Raw genomic sequence first — 21725 nt, 5'->3', positions numbered from 1 at the left:
TAGTCCTTGCCCGTTTTCTTGTTTAGTGCCTACTGAACAACCCATGGTTCCTGCGGTCCCTCCCTTCCCCCTACTTTCCAACAGTGCTGCTTTCAACTCCAAGGTCAATAAAGGTTGATCTTGCAGTCTCTCCCTCTCCGGACTGCAATCTGCAACCAGTATTGAGCATACAGAGTAGCCACCCATCTCCCCCCCACCCTTCACCAGCACACTCAAAGAGTTGAATTCACAGTATTCTTACAGCATTTTCAGGTGAATATAAAGCTTTAATTGATGGATAGGGTTTGACATTTGATCATTTTCTCCAGTGGAAACATTTGATGGAGCTGGGGCGAGGTTGAAAGAATGTACAAATACACACCCGAGACATAAATGCAAGAATACAGTGTACACAACCACCCCTGAAAAGGTTCAATCTCTGGTGTCCCAAAACAAAAAAAAACAAAATAAACTATTCTCCAAGGCCATGGATAGTCAACCGTGATATGAACTCCCACTGCCTGGCAGTGCTGTAACTCCAGTTAGTGAAAGGACAATGAGCTTACAGCAGGCCACCAAGGTACAGATAAAGTGCTTTTTCTTTACATGACACATTAAATAATGAAAGTGAGTAGAAATTAACTTTGGGGGAATCTCTCAACAACGACCAATACATACCACACTTCTAAAAAGGTATTCAAACCAAAATGGAAGAGACAAATTTGAAAAAAAGTATAAATAACATTACGTCGACATATCCAACTAGCAATGCTGAAGAAGGCTACAAGGATGAATCACTGTGTAATAGAATAAACTACAGTACTATCTCTAGATGGAACAGTTTCACATTCTCATATTTGGAAAGTAAAGAACTTAGTGTACGACTTTTCACCAGAAATGCAGATATACATTTCCTGGACTGTTCGGGAAGAAAGTGGGTGGGCTTCCAATGAGGATGGCACTGGGACTGAACAGACCTGACGAGGCCCTCTGACTGGTTGTCGTTGAACCACTTCACGACCAATCGGTTGAGAGGACGTTCACAAAAGCAGCAGTATGGAGATCTTAAGGAATTGTAGAAAGGTAAACTTAAATCGTTATGGATAATAAATGGTTACAGATAATAAATACATTCTGATTTGTAGTGTGTTGCTATTCAGTTTCTACTGATATGGTTAAAAATAAAAAATTATTGAAGAATTGTTCCTTGTAGTCCATGAGATGCCTCAAACTGGCATTTCTTGCTCCCTTATCCAGTCAACAACACTCCACCTGGGTGGCCATTTTCCTCCAGCCATGTGGGAGGGGAGGGCAGGGGGGGGGGGCGCTGTATAAATAGTGACCCTAGCAACTGCACACGCTTCCTTTCTCTCCTGGGGAGTCAGATTTCCGTGAAGCCTTTGAAATGAGACTATTCTTCAGTCTTCAGACTCTACAGAGAGAGAGACAGATGGGAGAGAGAGCAAATAATGGTTAGGCAAATAATGGCAGTATGGTTTCCAATGGAGGGACATTCTAACTACAGGCCTAGACTTTGCACTGGAACAGTTTTGCATGTTTACAGAAAAGATGGATTCTCACTTGACCATTCAAGATATGCAACATTTCTAACTGAACCCTTTCAGAAGTCACTCTTGAGCAGTGGTAGAAAAAGTACCCCATTTTCATACTTGAGTAAAAGTAAAGATACCTTAAAAGAAAAATCACTCAAGTAAAAGCCACCAAGTAAAATACTACTTGAGTAAATGTATTTGTTATTAAATGTACTTAAGTATCAAAATAAGTATCAAAATATTAAGCAAACCAGTCTCGATTTTCTTGTTTTTGATTTTTGATTTGATTTTTGATAGCCAGGGGCACGCTCCAACACTCACAGACATAATTTACAAATGAAGCTGTTGTGTGTAGTGAGTTCGCCAGAACAGAGCCAGTGTCCTGCTAAGCATTCAAAATGTAACGAGTTCTTTTGGGTGTCAAAAATGCAAGGAGTAAAAAGTAAATTTATTTTATTTTGGAATGTAGTAGAATAGTCAAAAATATTAATAGTAAAGTAAAGTACACATACCCCCCCAAAAAACTTAAGTACTACTTAAAAGTATTTTTACACCACTGCTCAAGTAATGAACAATGTATTCCAGACACTTTACAGCCAGATCTCTGGACAGCTGACGTGGCAAAACTATTTATGAGTTACGGAAAGAATGGCATTCTCAAAAAGAGCCTGGTGTGCATTATGAACATAGTTCAGTACAGGTGTACCTTCACCACGGCAAACAGTGGCCCTGGGAGCTGTCTGGCAGTGTCATATCACCCTAAGACAATATTTAACCTAGGTGTAGGTGAACGGCCTGGTGCTTGGCTACATGGGATCTGATTCCACACACCTATCAACAAAAGAATACCAAGGGAACAAGGGCTTGTGCTTTCGATCTATATGATCAGGCCTAATGTTTTATGACAACTATTGCTAGGCAGACTGAGACCAAATCATAAGTCCCTGGGTTCAGTCAACCAAAATGATTCAAGTAAGATTATTTTACCATACAAGGGTGAGGTGAGCAACAACTTAGTTTAGGCATTAAAAAGAGAGGATGTATTCTGAGTGATGATTTGAATGAGCTCAGAGCCCAAACCATTGTCCAGCATGTAGCATTAATCCAAGGTACCGGACTACTGTGTATTTAGTGATCAAACTCAAATTGTCTGAGTGTTGTGGACTCACCTACGTTTCGCAGTGAGAGGTGAGTAGAGAGGTGATCTCAGGGCTCATGTGGCCCACGGCCTTGGCAGCTTCCACAATGGCTCGTCGGTACATCCCTTTCTTCTTGCGGTTGAACCGCGACCTGAAAAACTCCCGGAAGGGAGAGAGTTTGGCAACGGAGAGCTGGGAGGTAGTGGGTGAGCCAAACCAGGCCACCTTAGCCTCTGGCCACTGGGCTTCGCAGTTAACGGACTCCTCTTTGCGGCTGCCGCTGATGCTGAGCACCCTCGCCGGCCACCAGGGGAACCCATGGATCTTCCCCCACACCACGTCTCCCACGGCCACCGCATGGCCCTCCTCCGTCACACACTTGGTCATGCTGCGCGTGTGCAGGCGCACGGTGAGTGGCGGCACAGTCTTGCTGTCGTCTCGCGAGAGCGACGAGGAAGACACGGAGGAGATGTGCTCTCCGGGAGCCAGGTCGCACAGCTCCGGGGGCGTGCCGTCTGAGGTGAAGGATTTTGATTCGTCCAGGCTATCGGTGCTGCACACAGACAGGCTGGAGGAGTCCGCCTTCCTCTTGCGGAAGTTGATGAGCAGCGTGAGGTCACCGTGGCCTCGGTCGGCCTCCTCTCCAGAGCTCCCCGACCACAGCTCCATGGGAGTCTTCTCCTCAGAGTCCTCCGAGTGGGGCAGGGGACCAGGGACTGGCACCCTGGGGCCTTTCTTCCTCGACCCCTCTACCAGCTCCGCCTCGTACACCGTCAGGCTGTCCTCTCCGTCCCCCAGGGTCGTCACGCGGATCTTTGGGGAGGGGAGGTCCAGGCCGGCCGTTAGGGGCCTGGGGAGCTTGAGTTTGGGAATGGACACGGTCAGGCCCGTCCTGGTGGCGTCCAAGATGTGGCGCTGCTCCTGAGTCTGGGTTAGGGTGGTGGGCTCAGGCACTTTGCCCTGGTGGTCTCTCAGGCCATTCTGCATCAGCTGCTTGGGGCAGAAAGGCTTGACGGAGCCGTGGACCCGAGCTGGGATCTTCATGACCTCAACCTTGGCTTGCGGAGTGCTGTACGAAATCTTGATGACTGGGCTGTGGGGAATGATGTCTACTGCAGGGAACTTTGGATCGTCATCCCTTTTGTCCTTCCGGAGCCGCTTACTGTCGTAGCCAGTGGGGCCATTCTCCCGTCTCTTGTTGTTATCCTTGGTGGCGTCTGCGTCCTCTTTCCTGGCCAACTTGACGGACCCCTCGTCGCTGTATAGCGCGTTCTCTTTCCTAGACGTCTTGGTGGCGGGCATCCCGTCTTTACTGTCTTCGTCACTGTTCAGCGTGTTCTTACACTTCTCGCACAACACCTGCCGGGGGCGGAGCCTGATAGTGCTAATGGTCATCTGCCCGGGCTCTCGGGTCCGCCTCTTCTTCCTCTTGATTGTTCGCGGTGGTGGCTGGGGTACCCATTGACCATAGCTGTGGCGGACCCATATGGGTGGAGGGAAGGGAGCACCTTCAAAATAAGGAGGGTATGGAGCCTGCCCGCCAGGCACTGGTGTGGGCAGAGGGGCAGGGAGATGAGCACCTGGTGGATCATTCTCAGGGAGCGTGTTTTCATCCTTTGGTCTATGATGTGAAGACTGGCTGGGAAGTTTAGTAACTGGCTCCTCTGTCAGGACTTCAGGGATTTCACAACCAGGTTTGAATGCAGGGCATTTCACTGGCTTTGTTGTGACATCTGGTAGGCAGAAAAGCCCAGTCCTATAAGAAAACAGTGAAAATAAATACTTTAGTAGGTTTTGTAGCTTCTGAGTGTTTGCATCCAATCGTGATAAAGTCAAATTGTTTGCACTCAACATTCACATTGTGAAATAAAGCAGGAATGTCAACTCCTCACTGAGTTCCTGTTCAAGACCATTAACTCAACAAAATCTATGCGCAACAGATGCACTCCTTTGACCCTGTCGGAGCACTTATGAAAGCCCTTATGGTTGCAACACTTCAGTTTGTATAGAAGACACAAATCAGACAACAGATGCTAATTGCTACTTACAACCGATGTTAATGCTGTGAACAAGCTAATTTACAAAACCCACTTCCATTTTCCTAATCAGTGTAGTTCATATCCCAATTACTTCAATACTATAAAAAAGGCAACATCAAAAAAGATTTTCCTTTGTTAGAACATTGCACTTTCTACTGGATTGGGGGTTGGGAGACAGAAAGCAAGCAGGTTGTTGTCTAGCTATCCTATAGCCTGCCCTCCAGCCGTGTGCTACAAACTGAAAGAGCTGGAGTGTGTTTTTTTCTGTAAATTCACATGTTCCTTTCCATTCCAGTGGACCTGCAGATGTAACACATCCAAGCCAGGATTCTCAAAGGAACCCTTTGAAAGGTAGCTGACAGTAGCAACATGGCTGTGCTCTGCTGTCAGAGACAGCAGACAAAGAGACTACAGGAAACCCAGGAGCCCCCCTCCACTCCATCTGACTGAACAAAAACAATCCCATGAATCACTCGGGACCAAGAGAGCCAGGGGATTCACTTGTTTCCATATCAGTGTCTGCTGGGAGCTTGTATGTTATGAGAATATTAATTAAAGCACATTTAGGAAGCCGAAAGGCGTTTCCCCATGAGCAGCTATTGGCACCTTTCAATAAAGCGGCTCGGCGAGGCCCGTTTCCTGTGGTTTGGGGGAAGACCTCTAAAAAGGCCCTTATTGAGAAAGAAAATCTCAGCCGTCACGAAGGTTTAAACAGGAGGTACAGTCCTGGCCTAGGCTGTGTACAAGGTCATAGCGGTTAACCGGCCATGACTCAAACACTTGCCATTTAAACTTGTATACATCATAACCAAATAAAGTGATCCTGCTAAAAAAAAGTCGACGACATGGAAACTAGAGACACAATGAAGGGAAATGCATTTTTATGAACCTAAAACGGAAGAACTCGCATTTTGACACGACAAGGCGAAATAGGCCTGTGTGCCAAACCACTGTTCTTTGTTTAAGCCACAGGGGAAGGTGAATCTCAGGGCATTTGGAGTGATCGATCACATGAATATGTAGGCCTACTGACAGGAAAAGCCATTAAGAGTAAAAACAAATAAACACAGTAAAATATAAAAGGTGCACTCACTGCACTGTACTAGTGCAACACAAGGCCAGAACATGTGACTAGAGTCCTGGTGTGACACACTGCATGCCCCATATTAATACCAATCATTCAAAGAAAATGTTATACCTTAGGCTACCCATTGTTAACACCCTATACATAGGCCTAAATGTGATTTCTAGCCAACATTGTCTACTCTAATTCACCATTTGTCAAGCACCAAGTAGGCCTATAACCTAGTTTTACTGGTGTCTGTAACCTCCTTGGTAACTCAACGAGTGCCATCTTTAACAGCTGTATAATCTCTTTATTTTTGGTTTCAGGTCAATCATTTATAACAAAGATATATACTTAATTGTATCATTATAAAGGGTAGAATTCTATGACTGAGTTTCAACCTAGGCCTACAGTAAAAGCACCAGAAGTCGCCTAAATTATTAATGGTGTTTATGCCCATCACCTTACACAGGCCTAGCTATTAAAACATGATGTAGGTAGATCGATGAATTATAAGAATGCATATACAAAAGTGTAATATGAGAAAGGGTGTTTCAGCAAGGCCTGTCATAGTTGGATACATTGTAGCCAGTCTAAATCTAGACAACAGTAAACTGGCTTGATAGCTAAGCTAACAATGAGGTTTGAAGGTACCCACAAATATATGTATAACTAACCCCTGTCTGTGGTACCCACGTAGGCATAATTTTTCTTGAAATGCCCATCGCATGTTACTTTCAGTTTTTATTTTATATACTTTATCCAAGTTTCATAGTAATGATACACGTGTTTATATGCTATTAATACATGTTGGCTGTAAAAGTGAGCAAAACAAATAGTTAACGTTAGCTGGCTAACTAGCTAGCTAAATCGCCTTGGAGTCTTTTGTATGAAGGCCCATGTAGCTACCTAGCTAGTTTAGCCAGCTAACGTTAGCTAGATAATTACTTTGTGATAAATGTATCAAATTATTCGAAAAAAATTACTTACTTTTTGTTGCAATCGAGTAATATCCCCATGTAGCTCCTTTCTTGATAGGTTAGCGTAACCACTAGTGTATCGTTAACTATTTGATCGATAGTAACAGGAATCTGAGAGCCGGCCCGCAGCTCGTCGGCCACAGCCTCCATATTTTCCGGCGTGAGATGTCCGGCTTGGCGGTACTCGATCGCGGCCGCGGGAGCCACGATCGCCTCGGTTAAAGATGCTACTCCCCTTCTACTTTCGAGCACGGGAGGCTACACCAGGGCACGAAATGATCAACCCCCACATAGTCAATTACAACAGTTCTGCCACTGATGACATCACACAAGAAGAACAGAGGAGAGAAACCTTTTTAAATTGCCTCTCTGTCTTGCTAGAAATTATACCATTTGGCTTTCAGTTTATTAACTCTAATGTAGCCACAATTCAGAAAATATAGCTATTTCATCATTAGCTATACTCTAGCTAAAAGCCATGTCTGCTCTGCTGGTTTGCAGACAATACATCCACCCTTCTTGGAATGACGAATGCATGATTTTTTTCGTATTTATTTGTATATTTTCTATTATCTTCTCTTCAAGGACATTTGTATCGTGCCATTCCCAATTAAATATAGGCTACCCTCTTTAACTTTGCTGGTTTACATGCATCACCCCACCCCCATCTTTACTGTCTGTCTGTACTCTGTATCCAAGAAATAGATCATTTAGGCTATAGCGTATACATGATCAGTCACTGTATAGCTTATTTATAGATGCAGGCACCTGAAATACAGTGACTTATTAGGCTATATATGGCACTATATTGACTTGAAGAATTACGTTTTTTTTGGGGGGGGGGGGGACACAAGCACTTTATAAATACTATATAATGTCGTGTCAAATCAAATTTGTCACGTATACATATTAGCAGATGTTAAAGCAGGTGCAGCGAAATGCTTATGTTTCAAGCTCCAGTAGTGCCAAACAGTACAATTCTAATACACAAATATTGTATTAGAATAAGTTAAAAACAAAAAAATAAGAAGAACGAGCAATATCAGAACTAGCAATGTCAGAGTCTGGGAAATATTCTGTGTATAAACAGTATGGACCAAGATTATTATAGTAAATTAAAACTGAAACAAAAACGAATCATGAAAAAACGATTTAGTAAACTGACATATAAATACACAACCCCGTTTGAAAAGCTTTAAAGCTATACTGAAACGTATCTTTGACTCCAAAACTAACAACAAATAAATAAAACCCATCATGAATTATGTTCAGTTTAAGTTGTTTTACCTCACAATTTTGGGCAAAAATGTAATGGGGTTTGGTTTTCAAGTTTCTTCTTCTAATGGGGTGTCTGCATCTCGCAAGTCATATTGAGATTGGCTTCAATTAAAAAAGGTAGACTGAGCTAGATTTTAAAAAAAATGTAATTTAGCTGACACTCTCATCCAGAGCAATTTACAGGAGAAATTAGGTTTAAACGCCTTGCTTAGAGCAGATCGACAGATTTTTCAATTAGTCGGCTCGGGGATTCGAATCAGGGACCATTAGGTTACTGGCCCAACACTCTTAACCAAGTATGGGTAGCTGCAGCCTAATATGGCGACCGAAAATGTGCGACTGAGTGTGTCGAAAGCAGTGGGCGTATGGAAAGCGAATCAGCTAATTAGGCAGATTGTTGCCACTCAAGACCGTTTTGCGTGGCTGTTTGGGCTGCACAACTAGTCGATAAGCCGTCGACCGGTGTTGTGCCTGCTGACACGAAGTGCCTCCTTCCTACTAATTAAAGAAGAAAAGAAATCATGGTAGTGTCGCCGGCAATAGTTACGTGGCAATTGTTTTCCTGACACGTGATTTTATTTCAGGTAGGTTAGCTGCATACACAATAAATAACTAATATTGATAACCATCTAGATGTCACCTTGATACATACAGTCTACTACTCAATGGGGAGTGCATAATATATGCCATTTAGCTTCTTAAAAAAAGTAATTTAGGTAAAGTCATTTAGCAGACTAAAAGCGACGTAGTCATGGCTGCATACATTTTACATATGGATGGTTGCGGGAATCGAACCCACTACCCATGATCTACAACATTAACACTGGGGCAGTGCCCTTAGCTCCCGATTGACATACACTACCGTCCGGCAACGGCGTGGGAAGTAGCTAACTACCTAGTCGCCAATATCAGAGTGACAGTCACAGTAAACACACGCATACAAGACAATAAGCAACAGTTCACCTTTCATCGATACTTTATCATAAATAAACAATCCTCAGTTTTATAATTGAAAATTTACAATTATTTGTGTTAAACTAACAGCCCACTCAGCACGTGAAGTCCACGGACGTCGAATTATGGGTGATATCAGGTCTGTCCGTCGTGGCGGCTATTTCACCCAAAAATAGATCATCCCAAATGGGCTAGGTTTAGTCCGTCCTTGGTTTAAATTTAGCCGAAGAGCAGCCTGACCGCTCAGCAAAGGGGAGACCAAATCCATATTACTGCCCATGATTTCGAGATGTTCAACGAACACGTACTTTTGGTCATGTAGTGTAGTTAGCAAACCAGCTAGCTATGCGTTCCTGCCTTGTTTACTAGCTAGGTAATTTAGCACCTGACTGCAGGTAAACTTTACCCAGAGTAGCTAACGTTAACTGCTAGAGAAAAATAGTTCGCTAACGTTTGCTATCTAGTTACATACTGTAACTAACAAGCACACAATGACTAGATAAGCATTCAGTTGTTAAATTGTGCACCCATAAGATTACAAGCTGTTTTCAGTCATATTCTACCAATGTCAAAACATCTAACAACTTGACAAATTCAATTTGTCTAAAAGACATTCCTATTTTGTGGTTATTTCCATGAAGCCACCATAATTGAATCAATAGGCTATGGGTTTTGCAATAAGATTATTTTTGTTGATCTCATATTTCCAAGGAGCACAGCAAGCTAGGCTGCCAAAACAGTCTCCACTCTTCTGGGAAGGCTTTCCACTAGATGTTGGAACATTGCTGCGGGGACTTGCTTCCATTCAGCCATGAGCATTAGTGATGTTGGGCGATTAGGCCTGGCTCGCAGTCGGCATTCCAATTCATCCCAAAGGTGTTCGATGGGGTTGAAGTCAGGGCTCTTTGGGGGCCAGTCAAGTTCTCGACAAACCATTTCTGTAGGGACCTCGCTTTGTGCACGGGGGGCATTGTCATGCTGAAACAGGAAAGGGCCTTCCCCAAACTGTTGCCACAAAGATGGAGGTACAGAATCGTCTAGAATGTCATTGTATGCTGTAGCATAAAGATATCAATTCACTGGAACTAAGGGGGCTAGCTGAAGTTCTTGTGCTGACGTTGTTTCTAGAGGCAGTGTTGCAACCGAGGACAGACGATTTTATGCGCTACGCACTTCAGCATTCGGCGGTCCCGTTCTGTGAACTTGAGTGGCCTACCACTTTGTGGCTGAGTCGTTGTTGCTCCTAGACATTTCTACTTCACAATAACACCACTTACAGTTCACCAGAGCAGCTCTAGCAGGACAGACATTTGACGAACTGACTTGTTGGAAAGGTGGCATCCTATGAAGGTGCCACGTTGAATGTCACCAAGCTCTTCAGTAAGGCCATTCTACTGCTAGTGTTTGTCTATGGAGATTGCACGGCTGTGTGCTTGGTGTGGCTGACATCACCGAATCCAATTTAAAAAAATGTTATATCCGTGTAACGGGTGTGGCTGAAATAGCCAAATCCACTCATTTGAAGGGGCGTCCACATACTTTTGTTATATACATTACCAGTCAAAAATTGGACACAGCTACTCATTCAAGGGTTTTCTTTATTTTTACTATTTTCTACATTGATGTCTTCACTACTATTCTACAAACTATGAATAACACTTGAACACTACTTGAACACTAACACTATGAATCATGTAGTAACCAAAAAAGTGTTAAACAAATCAAAATATATTTTATATTTGAGATTCTTCAAAGTAGCCACCCTTTGCCTTGGCATTCTCTCAACCAGCTTCACCTGGAATGATTTTCCAAAAGTTTTGAAAGAATTCCCACATATGCTGAGCACTTGATGGCTGCTTTTCCTTCACTCTGCGGTCCAACTCATCCCAAACCATCTCAATTGGAGTGAAATAGCACTTACACAGCCTGGAGATGTGTTGGGTCATTGTCCTTTTGAAAAACAAATGATAGTCCCACAAAGCACAAACCAGATATGATGGAGTATCGCTGCAGAATGCTGTGGTAGCCATGCTGGTTAAGTGTGCCTTGAACTCGAAATAAATCACTGACAGTGTCACCATCATACATGCGGAGCTCATCCGTTCACCTACTCTCCGTCTCACAAAGACACGGCGGTTGGAACCAAAATTCTCAAATTTGGAATCATCAGACCAAAAGGACAAACTTCCATTGGTCTATTGTCCATTGCTCATGTTTCTTGGCCCAAGCAAGTCTCTTCTTCTTATTGGTGTCCTTTAGTAGTGGTTTCTTTGCAGCAATTGGATCATGAAGGCCTGATTCAGCCAGTATCATGTGAACAGTTGATGTTGATACAGTGCTTTGCGAAAGTATTCGGCCCCCTTGAACTTTGCGACCTTTTGCCACATTTCAGGCTTCAAACATAAAGATATAAAACTGTATTTTTTTGTGAAGAATCAACAACAAGTGGGACACAATCATGAAGTGGAACGACATTTATTGGATATTTCAAACATTTTTAACAAATCAAAAACTGAAAAATTGGGCGTGCAAAATTATTCAGCCCCCTTAAGTTAATACTTTGTAGCGCCACCTTTTGCTGCGATTACAGCTGTAAGTCGCTTGGGGTATGTCTCTATCAGTTTTGCACATCGAGAGACTGACATTTTTTCCCATTCCTCCTTGCAAAACAGCTCGAGCTCAGTGAGGTTGGATGGAGAGCATTTGTGAACAGCAGTTTTCAGTTCTTTCCACAGATTCTCGATTGGATTCAGGTCTGGACTTTGACTTGGCCATTCTAACACCTGGATATGTTTATTTTTGAACCATTCCATTGTAGATTTTGCTTTATGTTGTGGATCATTGTCTTGTTGGAAGACAAATCTCCGTCCCAGTCTCAGGTCTTTTGCAGACTCCATCAGGTTTTCTTCCAGAATGGTCCTGTATTTGGCTCCATCCATCTTCCCATCAATTTTAACCATCTTCCCTGTCCCTGCTGAAGAAAAGCAGGCCCAAACCAAGATGCTGCCACCACCATGTTTGACAGTGGGGATGTTGTGTTCAGGGTGATGAGCTGTGTTGCTTTTACGCCAAACATAACGTTTTGCATTGTTGCCAAAAAGTTCAATTTTGGTTTCATCTGACCAGAGCACCTTCTTCCACATGTTTGGTGTGTCTCCCAGGTGGCTTGTGGCAAACTTTAAACAACACTTTTTATGGATATCTTTAAGAAATGGCTTTCTTCTTGCCACTCTTCCATAAAGGCCAGATTTGTGCAATATACGACTGATTGTTGTCCTATGGACAGAGTCTCCCACCTCAGCTGTAGATCTCTGCAGTTCATCCAGAGTGATCATGGGCCTCTTGGCTGCATCTCTGATCAGTCTTCTCCTTGTATGAGCTGAAAGTTTAGAGGGACGGCCAGGTCTTGGTAGATTTGCAGTGGTCTGATACTCCTTCCATTTCAATATTATCGCTTGCACAGTGCTCCTTGGGATGTTTAAAGCCTGGGAAATCTTTTTGTATCCAAATCCGTCTTTAAACTTCTTCACAACAGTATCTCGGACCTGCCTGGTGTGTTCCTTGTTCTTCATGATGCCCTCTGCGCTTTTAACGGACCTCTGAGACTATCACAGTGCAGGTGCATTTATACGGAGACTTGATTACACACAGGTGGATTGTATTTATCATCATTAGTCATTTAGGTCAACATTGGATCATTCAGAGATCCTCACTGAACTTCTGGAGAGAGTTTGCTGCACTGAAAGTAAAGGGGCTGAATAATTTAGCACGCCCAATTTTTCAGTTTTTGATTTGTTAAAAAAGTTTGAAATATCCAATAAATGTCGTTCCACTTCATGATTGTGTCCCACTTGTTGTTGATTCTTCACAAAAAAATACAGTTTTATATCTTTATGTTTGAAGCCTGAAATGTGGCAAAAGGTCGCAAAGTTCAAGGGGGCCGAATACTTTCGCAAGGCACTGTATGTCTCTGTTACTTGAACTCTGTGAAGCATTTATTTGGTCCTCATGAGATCCAGTTTCACCATAGCGCTTGATGGTTTTTGCGACTGCACTTTTCCTGATTGACTGACTATGTCTTAAAGTACTGATGGACTATCGTTTCTCTTTGCTTATTTGAGCTGTTTATGCATTTCTCTTTGCTTATTTGAGCTGTTCTTGCCATAATATATACTTTATAGACTTTATGGATATTTTCTGCATACCAACCCTACCATGTCATTGGCTCAAACGTATTAAGAAGGAAAGAAATTCCACAAATTAACTTTTAACAAGGCACACCTGTTCAGTGAAATGCATTCCAGGTGACTACCTCATGAAGCTGGTTGAGAGAATGCTAAGAGTGTGCAAAGCTGTTATTAAGGCAAAGGGTGGGTACTTTGTGTTTAACACTTTCTTGGTTACTACATGATTCCATATGTGTTATTTCATGTCTTCACTATTATTCTACAATCTACAACTTTTGACTAGTACTGTAAGTTGTGCTTCCGTGAGATTGTATAGCCAGCATGAAGCCTGGCCCCTTAACCGGCACAGGGGGCTCTGGCAATGGGTGACGTAATTCCCTGTTTGCCAAACGTAGCGGCACTGTTGTCACAGTAATGTTTTTGGGTAGGGGCGTACTGGTCCCTCAGACCCGTGCCAAGGCCCCTCGCTCAGGGGGTTACACTAAGCCAAGTGCTTGGGGGACTGCTGCTTCTTCTTCAGATATGCACGCAAACCCTGTTTCCTTCACTCCCTCCAACTCCAGGAACTGAAAATAGGATCGAGGTTGCCAAAGCACCGGGGGAAAGCTAGTACGTTTCACTCACTGGAAGTTTCACTAGCTTTTTAGCATAAGCTGGCCCCTTGGACCGCAGCACGGCCCGTTTAGAATAATCAAGCTACTTAATGCTACGTATACTAAACAAGAGAGCTACTCCAGCAACTCCACCCTGGGGAGGCAGGAATAGCTAGCTCGCCTCTGTGAGTTAGCCAACTTGGCTAGCATACTATGCAGCACTCATTTATCTAGCCTGGTCTTGAAATATCACGTAGAAACGGATCACCAAGGTGGGACCAGGTCCTTCATCAACAAGTCTGGGAAGATGTGCAAGTGATGTTTGACCGAAGCGGCGGGGGTACCCACCAAACCTGGCCTTCCACTCTATTTGAGTAGCCTTCCGTAACCAGCGACAGAGTGCACAGGAGCTGAGTTGGGCACAGGCAGCCACCGCATAACCCACGCCCAGGCAGACAAGACATTTGCTCTGACCACCCAATCCATCTCCGCTTCCTGCACCTCGGTCTCAGCCAAGATACCGGCATCCGGGAAAGGAAAGTCGCCATCGGTAATTCCAAGCTTCCTCAAGAATGCTAGACATCTTTCCAGGGAGTTTGTGCACAGTACGTGGCAATGCGCACACTGACTGGTTCGAGCGAGGGCCACCTGAGTGTGCTCCAAGCCAGACAAACTACACGAGACAAACTACACATAGATCCTATCTTACAGAGAAACCCCATGACTGGGGGCATGATCTCGACCCTGAATCCAGTTTAGCCATCGTCGTCTGTTAATTTACTTAGCCATCTTACTCATTGCACCAGCAAATTGAAGAATAACAAATTGTTTGTGGTTAGAAACAAGTACAACCTTTAGGGGTTGAGTATGCATCGTCCAGGGGGTGAGCATGCTCTACCACTATGGGACAGTTTAGTTGGCACAATGTAAGCCAGTCTCGTTTTCAAATTGTTTGTTTTAATAGTTTGAATTGTTCACACTGAGGTGAACAGTGGAATAATTTAAGGAATGAATCCAAGCCTCACACATATCACCTGTGGAAGTGGAGGCCCTTGGCTGCACATGGATTTCTTTCAGGCGTGATTGTAGATCCTTCAACCGAAGTCGCAAGAGTGCGACTCCCCATAGTATGTTGTTTTTACTGGAAGACTGGAGTTGGAAAACACTGTGCTAAATGGTAGCAGGTTGAACAGGCCGTGGCTTGGTTGGCTGAGGTCCTTGATGATATTCTTGGCCTTCCTGTGACTCCGGGTGCTGTAGATATCCTGGAGGGCAGGCAGTGTGCCCCCGGTGATGTGTTGGCGATGCATTGGGCTAACCGCACCACCCTCTGGAGAGCCTTGCGGTTGTGGGCAGTGCAGTTGCCATACCAGGTGGTGATACAGAGCGACAGAATGCTCTCAATGGTGCATCTGTTTTAGTTTTTGAGGGTCTTAGGGGCCAAGCCAAATTTCTTCAGCCTCCAGAGGCTAAAAATGCACTGTTGCACCTTCTTCACAACTGTGTCAGTGTCGAGGGTCCATTTCAGGTCCTCAGTGATGTGCATGCCGAGGAAGTTGAAGCTTTTGACCCTCTACACGGCCCCGTCGATGTGGATGGGGGCGTGCTCTCTCTGCTGTCTCCTGTTGTCCATAATCAGATCCTTAGTTTTGTTGACTTTGAGGGAGTTTATTTTCCTAGCACCGCTCCGCCAGGGCTCTCACCTACTCCCTGTAGGCCGTCTCGTCGTTGTTGGTAATCAGGTCTAGCACTGTTGTGTTGTTGATTAAATATGTCCGTAAACACTCCAGCCAGCTGGTCTGCAAATGCTCTGAAGATGCGGCTTGGGATGCCGTCTGGGCCGGCAGCATTGCGAAGGTTAACACGCTTGAATGTCTTACGTCGGCCACGGAGATCAGGAGCATACAGTCCTAGTGTAGTGAGCTGCAGGGGGGCCCACGTGTGTGTGTGTATCTATGAGAGACATAGAGTAGCAGGGTATAGCATCATACTGTGGGTAAATTAAGAACACTTCATGGTGGTCAAGTAAGAATATGAAATGTTTATTGATGAATGGGTATTGGATACCATTGTGAATGAGGAAACTGTGTTTGTAGAGTGCTATAATTCCATACTACCCTCTCCTGTACTTCTATTTTTACATGCAATGTAAATTATTTTAATATTGCAACAATTCAAAATCGCAGTGGGGCTACACACAAAAAAATACTTTCACCTGTCATAGCAGAGTTATCCCCAGTAAACACGATGAATCGATACTCGATGTGTCTCAGTGAGTTCTGACTGCAACTTCTTGGCCTGAAACAGAAGCAAAAAAAGAAAAAAAAACACAATGAAAGAAAAACCCACATATTAATTCAATTCCTGGGCCTTCTTTGTCATTGAGCACTGAAAATGATTGACTTGTTGATTAACCATCTGTAGAGGATCTACAGATGGAAAATCCGGACTATCCAAATAAAGTGTGACCTACAGTAGAAAAGTAACATACTTCCTCCATATCTTGTCTTGCAGCTTTAATCTCCTCTTGGCCAGTGCCCCTGGGCCTCCTTCATCATCTGAACATGGCTCCTGATACACTGCTCCAACTCTCTGTCTCAGGCCACCCTGAGGTCACAATGGTCAAGGGTCAAATGAACTACCAATCCACAAACTAAAGATTACCTTAGTTATGTACCACTATATGTGGTTGTCATTATCATCTTAGCATGTAAAATACTGGGGTGTACTCTTAGCATGTAAAATACTGGGGTGTACTCTTAGCATGTAAAATACTGGGGTGTACTCTTAGCATGTAAAATACTGGGGTGTACTCTTAGCATGTAAAATACTGGGGTTTAATTCATTAAAACAATCAGCTGAACAAAAGTATTTCACAGAGGGGACAAAATATATGCTATGAACAAAAGAGATGGCTGTACAAGCACCCTCTTTCCACTAGATGTCACTGAACATCTTTGAATTATTTGCCATTGGTTCTGTTGGTGGTTACTGTTAGTAGCTGCCCACTGGGCACAGAAGTCAATGGAATGTCTATTCCACATAGGTTCAACGTTATTTTGTTGAAACGCTGTGGAAACGATGTTGAATCAACCAGTGTGTGCCCAGTGGGTTATTGCAACAGTGTAACTATCGAGTAGACCTGTTAGTTACATCATACCAGGCTTCCACGTGTACAGGAACAATCTCTATCCCTGGATCCTCTTTGGTAGGGGGTTGAGGGTTTTGACCCCACCACTACATAGAGACATCGGTACATGTAACATGAAAATAGATTCATTTCTATAGAAAGCTGGTATTTTCTTTATATAACCGAAACTGTGAGTTTATAGTAAGTTAAGGATAGATGACAGGACATTCAGTGACTACTATCCTGGCACATTGCTGAAGAGGTTAGATATTAGATATACAGCTATGTTTAAATAATTTAGATTAGACTGTAAAACTGTAAACTCTCCTTCCAGACTCACATCAACCATCTCTAATCCAAAGTTAAATCTAGAATTGGCTTCCTATTTCACAACAAAGCATCCTTCACGCATGCTGCCAAACATACCCTTGTAAAACTGACCATCCTACCGATCATCGACTTCGGCGATGTCATTTACAAAATAGCCTCCAATACCCTACTCAATCAATTGGATGCAGTCTATCACAGTGCCATCCGTTTTGTCACCAAAGCCCCATACACTACCCACCACTGCGACCTGTACGCTCTCGTTGGCTGGCCCTCGCTTCATACTCGTAGCCAAACCCACTGGCTCCGGCTAATCTACAAGACCCTGCTAGGTAAAGTCCCCCCTTATCTCAGCTCGCTGGTCACCATAGCAGCACCCACCTGTAGCATGCGCTCCAGCAGGTATATCTCTCTGGTCACCCCCAAAACCAATTCTTCCTTTGGCCGCCTCTCCTTCCAGTTCTCTGCTGCCAATGACTGGAACGAACTACAAAAATCTCTGAAACTGGAATCTCCCTCACTAGCTTTAAGCACCAGCTGTCAGAGCAGCTCACAGATTACTGCACCTGTACATAGCCCATCTATAATTTAGCCCAAACAACTACCTCTCTCCCTAATGTATTTATTTATTTTGCTCCTTTGCACCCCATTATTTCTATCTCTACTTTGCATATTCTTCCACTGCAAATCTACCATTCCAGTGTTTTACTTGCTATATTGTATTTACTTTGCCACCATGGCCTTTTTTTTCTCCTTTACCTCCCTTATCTCACCTCATTTGCTCACATTGTATATAGACTTATTTTTCTACTGTATTATTGACTGTATGTTTGTGCTGTCTGTGCTGTTGTCTGTGCTGTTGTATGTGTCGAACTGCTTTGCTTTATCTTGGGCAGGTCGCAATTGTAAATGAGAACTTTTTCTCAACTTGCCTACCTGGTTAAATGAAGGTGAAATAAAAAAAAAAAAATTGGTGAACTAAGTCAAACTTCCATTTGCCAAAGTCGGATTTATTTAGCTATTTACAGCTAAGAGACAATTTACTGAAACACCCAAACTGGGTCAAAATAAAGAGTGACCCCTCTCCCATAGAAACACACCTAATCAATGCTCAGAAAAGTGCAACAAATAGTAAAACAAAAACAAATCTATTCCAATCTATTGCCGCCATGACACAATACTCTGCAAACTAGGTGCAAGTGGGAATCTGAAATTGGGGAGAACATTGAAAAGGAAACTCGGGAGGCAGTCTGTAGGAATGCTCATACCATTACACACTCAACCATATGGAGAGGATATCTATGGGAAATTATTAGTAGGTACTTTCTAACTCCAGACAAAATGGTGAACATAAGACCAGAAACAACCAGTGAATGCTGGAGAAAATGTGGGGAATTGTTCGCAAACTACATACATATTATTTTGGTCTTGTACTAGAATAATAACACTCTGGAATTATGTTTTGGACTTTGTAAATCATGTATTTAAATGCTGTTTCCACCACCGTTATAATGAATTGCTGTGCTTTAAACCTATGCTTGAAAAAGAATACAAATCTATGTATAAAAATATGTATATACAGCAATGGGTTGCTTTGAGTGACAGGGCATCACTATACCCTGGTTCTGTTGAGTGACAGGGCATCACAATACTCTGGTTCTGGTAAGTTGTGGTTCGTACTGAAGTGGGGGGAGTGGGACCTAATGTTCATCATGCATCATGATGTTACACTTGCTATTATATTAGTCTGCTGCTGTGTTTGTGCTAGCATTTTGTGGAATGGTGTGTTTACCTGCTGTGTGTGGGGGGGGGGGGTGCCTCCCTGGCGACATCTGACTGCAGGATGACTGACTGCATACTGGAGGCACAGTGTTCCATCGCTAGCTAGGCCTGTCACTATCTCCAACCTGGACAGCTTCAGCTTAGTGTCTGCAAAGCCTGCACAGCAATCTTTTTCAACGTCTGCTCACCCAGAATGGAAACAAGGACTCAAGTCAGTCTCTTTCTGTCCACTTCTCACAGACAGTTTCCTTAGAACAAGAACAGAACTGAAAGCATTCTTCTAATTCTAATTTTCTCTTTCCAATGACTGTGAAACCCTTTCCTCAGACTGGTGTTATGTTGCCCTCTTCTGGTTGAGAAGTGTACTTCAGGTATGTGAAAAAAATAGTGGATTACAAAATTAGAATGTAGTGAAAGCATACATACACAACAGGCATACCTCCCCTCTCATATGTCTCTCACACCTTTCTTGCTTGTGCTCTAAGATGTTCCTCTCCTGCATGGTCCTAGCATGAGTACGTCATTTCTTGAGGAGCTCTTGGTCTCTAAGGGACAAAGAAAGGCAGGGGCCATACAAAGCACGGTGAGGATTCAAGTACCCTATAAACACTGATCTAAAGTTTAATCTTGTTTAGGTTATGATTGTGGAAAAGCTGCTCTTAGATCTTTCTGCATTTCTTTACCTACCCCTTATTGGAATTGTCATTGGCTTTTTGCGGCACATAATATTGATCCCTCCCTTTCTGGGATTTCATCGAACACCAATTTGACACAATACACCCCTGCTTTCTAAAACTGCAAGGAGAGTGAAAGTTATCTCGCACCCGTGGTATTACATAGTTGGCAGGCAACTATATACGGCATGTCAGTGGAGGCTGGTGGGAAGAACTGTAGGAGGACGGGCTCATTGTAATGACTGGAATGGAATAAATGGAACGGTATCAAACATATGGAAACCACTTGTTTGACTCTGTTCCATTTACACCATTCCAGCCATTACAATGAGCCCATCCTATACCTCCTTCCACCAGCCTCAACTGCTGTAAGTAATTCACATGATTTGAAAGGCCACAAAAGCAGTAGGGAGTCAAAGGAGGTAAACTGATATGAGATACTTCTGCTTGGGATCTGTAAAATCAAACAGTAATAACTTACTTCCTACTTTGTTCATTGCAGCCAGTCTTCTCTCCCTCTGACCTCTTCCAGTACTGCATGTCAAACGGAGGGAGCTCTGGAAATATATTTCCACTGGTAATCTCTTTCTTTTTGACAAATAAATGAATCGAAAGAAAATGTTTCATTTTTTATTGCTCTCAGAAGGACCGTGTCCCTGCAGAGCCTGGGCGAATTTATCGCTAGGCCTTCTCCTCAAAGACTGTCATAAAAATACTTACACTGTCCATGCTGTATTTTCCACCTCTATAGCCTATTAGTCTAGAATAGCTCCCTCTCCTTGTCTCCTTTCCTTCACTGCATTGAATTCCCCAGAGAAGGCATCCAACATATTGCTTTCACCCATCATTGCTTTCCTCGTAACCCATACTGACCACTGCACTGAACATAGTGGTCAATCTGGTTAACCAGTTCCGGAGAGGACACTAAACTACTGAGTCCTCCCCCTAGATCTGCAGTTACCAGACGCCTGTCATTTCTCCCATAAGAGACGATTAACCTTTTTGACTTTTACCTTTTAATGACGGGCAGGGGGTGTGTCAGCCCTCTGCTGCTCTAGGGAAGCGTGAAAGAGGGAGACCATAGCCAAACTCAGCTCTGTCCATTTGGACAGGTTCTCTGAACCTCTGCTGCTCGTCTTCATACACCACCTCTTCACAGAGGTCCAAACTGGACTTCACAAGCTCTGTCAACTGTAGCTTCTCCACCGGGGGCATGTCTGCAACCAAAACATTAAGAACTTTCCATGAAAACTATTATGGCAGCAAAATAATACATTTCAGTCACTTCCTATGCAAACAATTATGCAACAATTGTCCTCTTTTCATTTTAACTCTTGACCAAGGTGGATCCTTTGCATCAATGCTGAAATAAATGTTTCACAGTGTAAAATGGTTGGTGTGAATGCCCGATGAAAAGACAAAACTGTAATGAGCCTATAGTAAGCATGTCCTCTCATCCATTAAATAACAAGATGAAATCTGGTATGACATGATCTGAATGCCAGCATATTGCCCTGGTAGTGACAAAATAATATCCATCAAGACGAAATGACTTTTCCAGAGACAGTGAGCCTTGAACCTCTTTTTTTAATAACATAAATATATAAAGATACAAGGCACCTTTGTTCTAGGTGTAGGCTTTGTGCTGTGGGGTGACTTGGCTAGTCATGCTGATTAGCCATAGGCACTACTAGCCAGTGGTTGATGTCAAAGTGCCTCTGTTAGAAGCACATGGGTTATCGATCGTTTTCATCTGGCTAAAAATATGAATGTGTAGAGCTGCACATAAAGTCTGCCTGCTGCACACGCCGTCTAAAAAGGAAACAAGAGTCACACCGCTGAAGTGGAACCAGGGCAAGGAGCTATTTTGGTGGCCAGCCTTCTTTTCTTATGCATAATAACAGACGGCGGTGGACGTGTTCAGAAGGGTGCAGACCACTGTCGCATTGTCCAACTTAATCAGGTGACACTACAGCTATTGTTACCATTCACCTGGAAGAGAGTTCTGCACGCTAACCGATGCAGTGGAGGCCCTGCTGCACAA

General features: G+C 43.5%; 1 protein-coding gene across 2 annotated transcripts; it reads right to left on the bottom strand.

The window, feature by feature from the left end:
* Nucleotides 1-357: 357 nt before the first annotated feature.
* Nucleotides 358-8322, bottom strand: pwwp2b (PWWP domain containing 2B). Of its 2 annotated transcripts, XM_020495035.2 has the most exons (4): nucleotides 8044-8322; nucleotides 6767-7014; nucleotides 2706-4427; nucleotides 358-1411 (listed from the first exon to the last, which is right to left on the bottom strand). In XM_020495035.2, the coding sequence occupies exons 2-4, from the start codon at nucleotides 6904-6906 to the stop codon at nucleotides 1405-1407; spliced, it is 1869 nt and encodes a 622-aa protein (XP_020350624.1). In that variant the 5' UTR covers nucleotides 6907-7014; nucleotides 8044-8322; the 3' UTR covers nucleotides 358-1404. The 2 variants fall into 2 exon arrangements, with proteins under 2 accessions (XP_020350624.1, XP_020350625.1); XM_020495036.2 differs by lacking the exon at nucleotides 8044-8322 and having other exon boundaries at nucleotides 2702-4427; nucleotides 6767-7476.
* Between the last annotated feature and the right edge of the window lie 13403 nt (nucleotides 8323-21725).

Source organism: Oncorhynchus kisutch, linkage group LG11 (genome assembly GCF_002021735.2).
Source record: "Oncorhynchus kisutch isolate 150728-3 linkage group LG11, Okis_V2, whole genome shotgun sequence".
Classification (NCBI taxonomy): Eukaryota; Metazoa; Chordata; class Actinopteri; order Salmoniformes; family Salmonidae; genus Oncorhynchus; species Oncorhynchus kisutch.
Note: the sequence above shows the minus strand (reverse complement) of the source record. Positions and strands in the feature narration are given on the sequence as shown.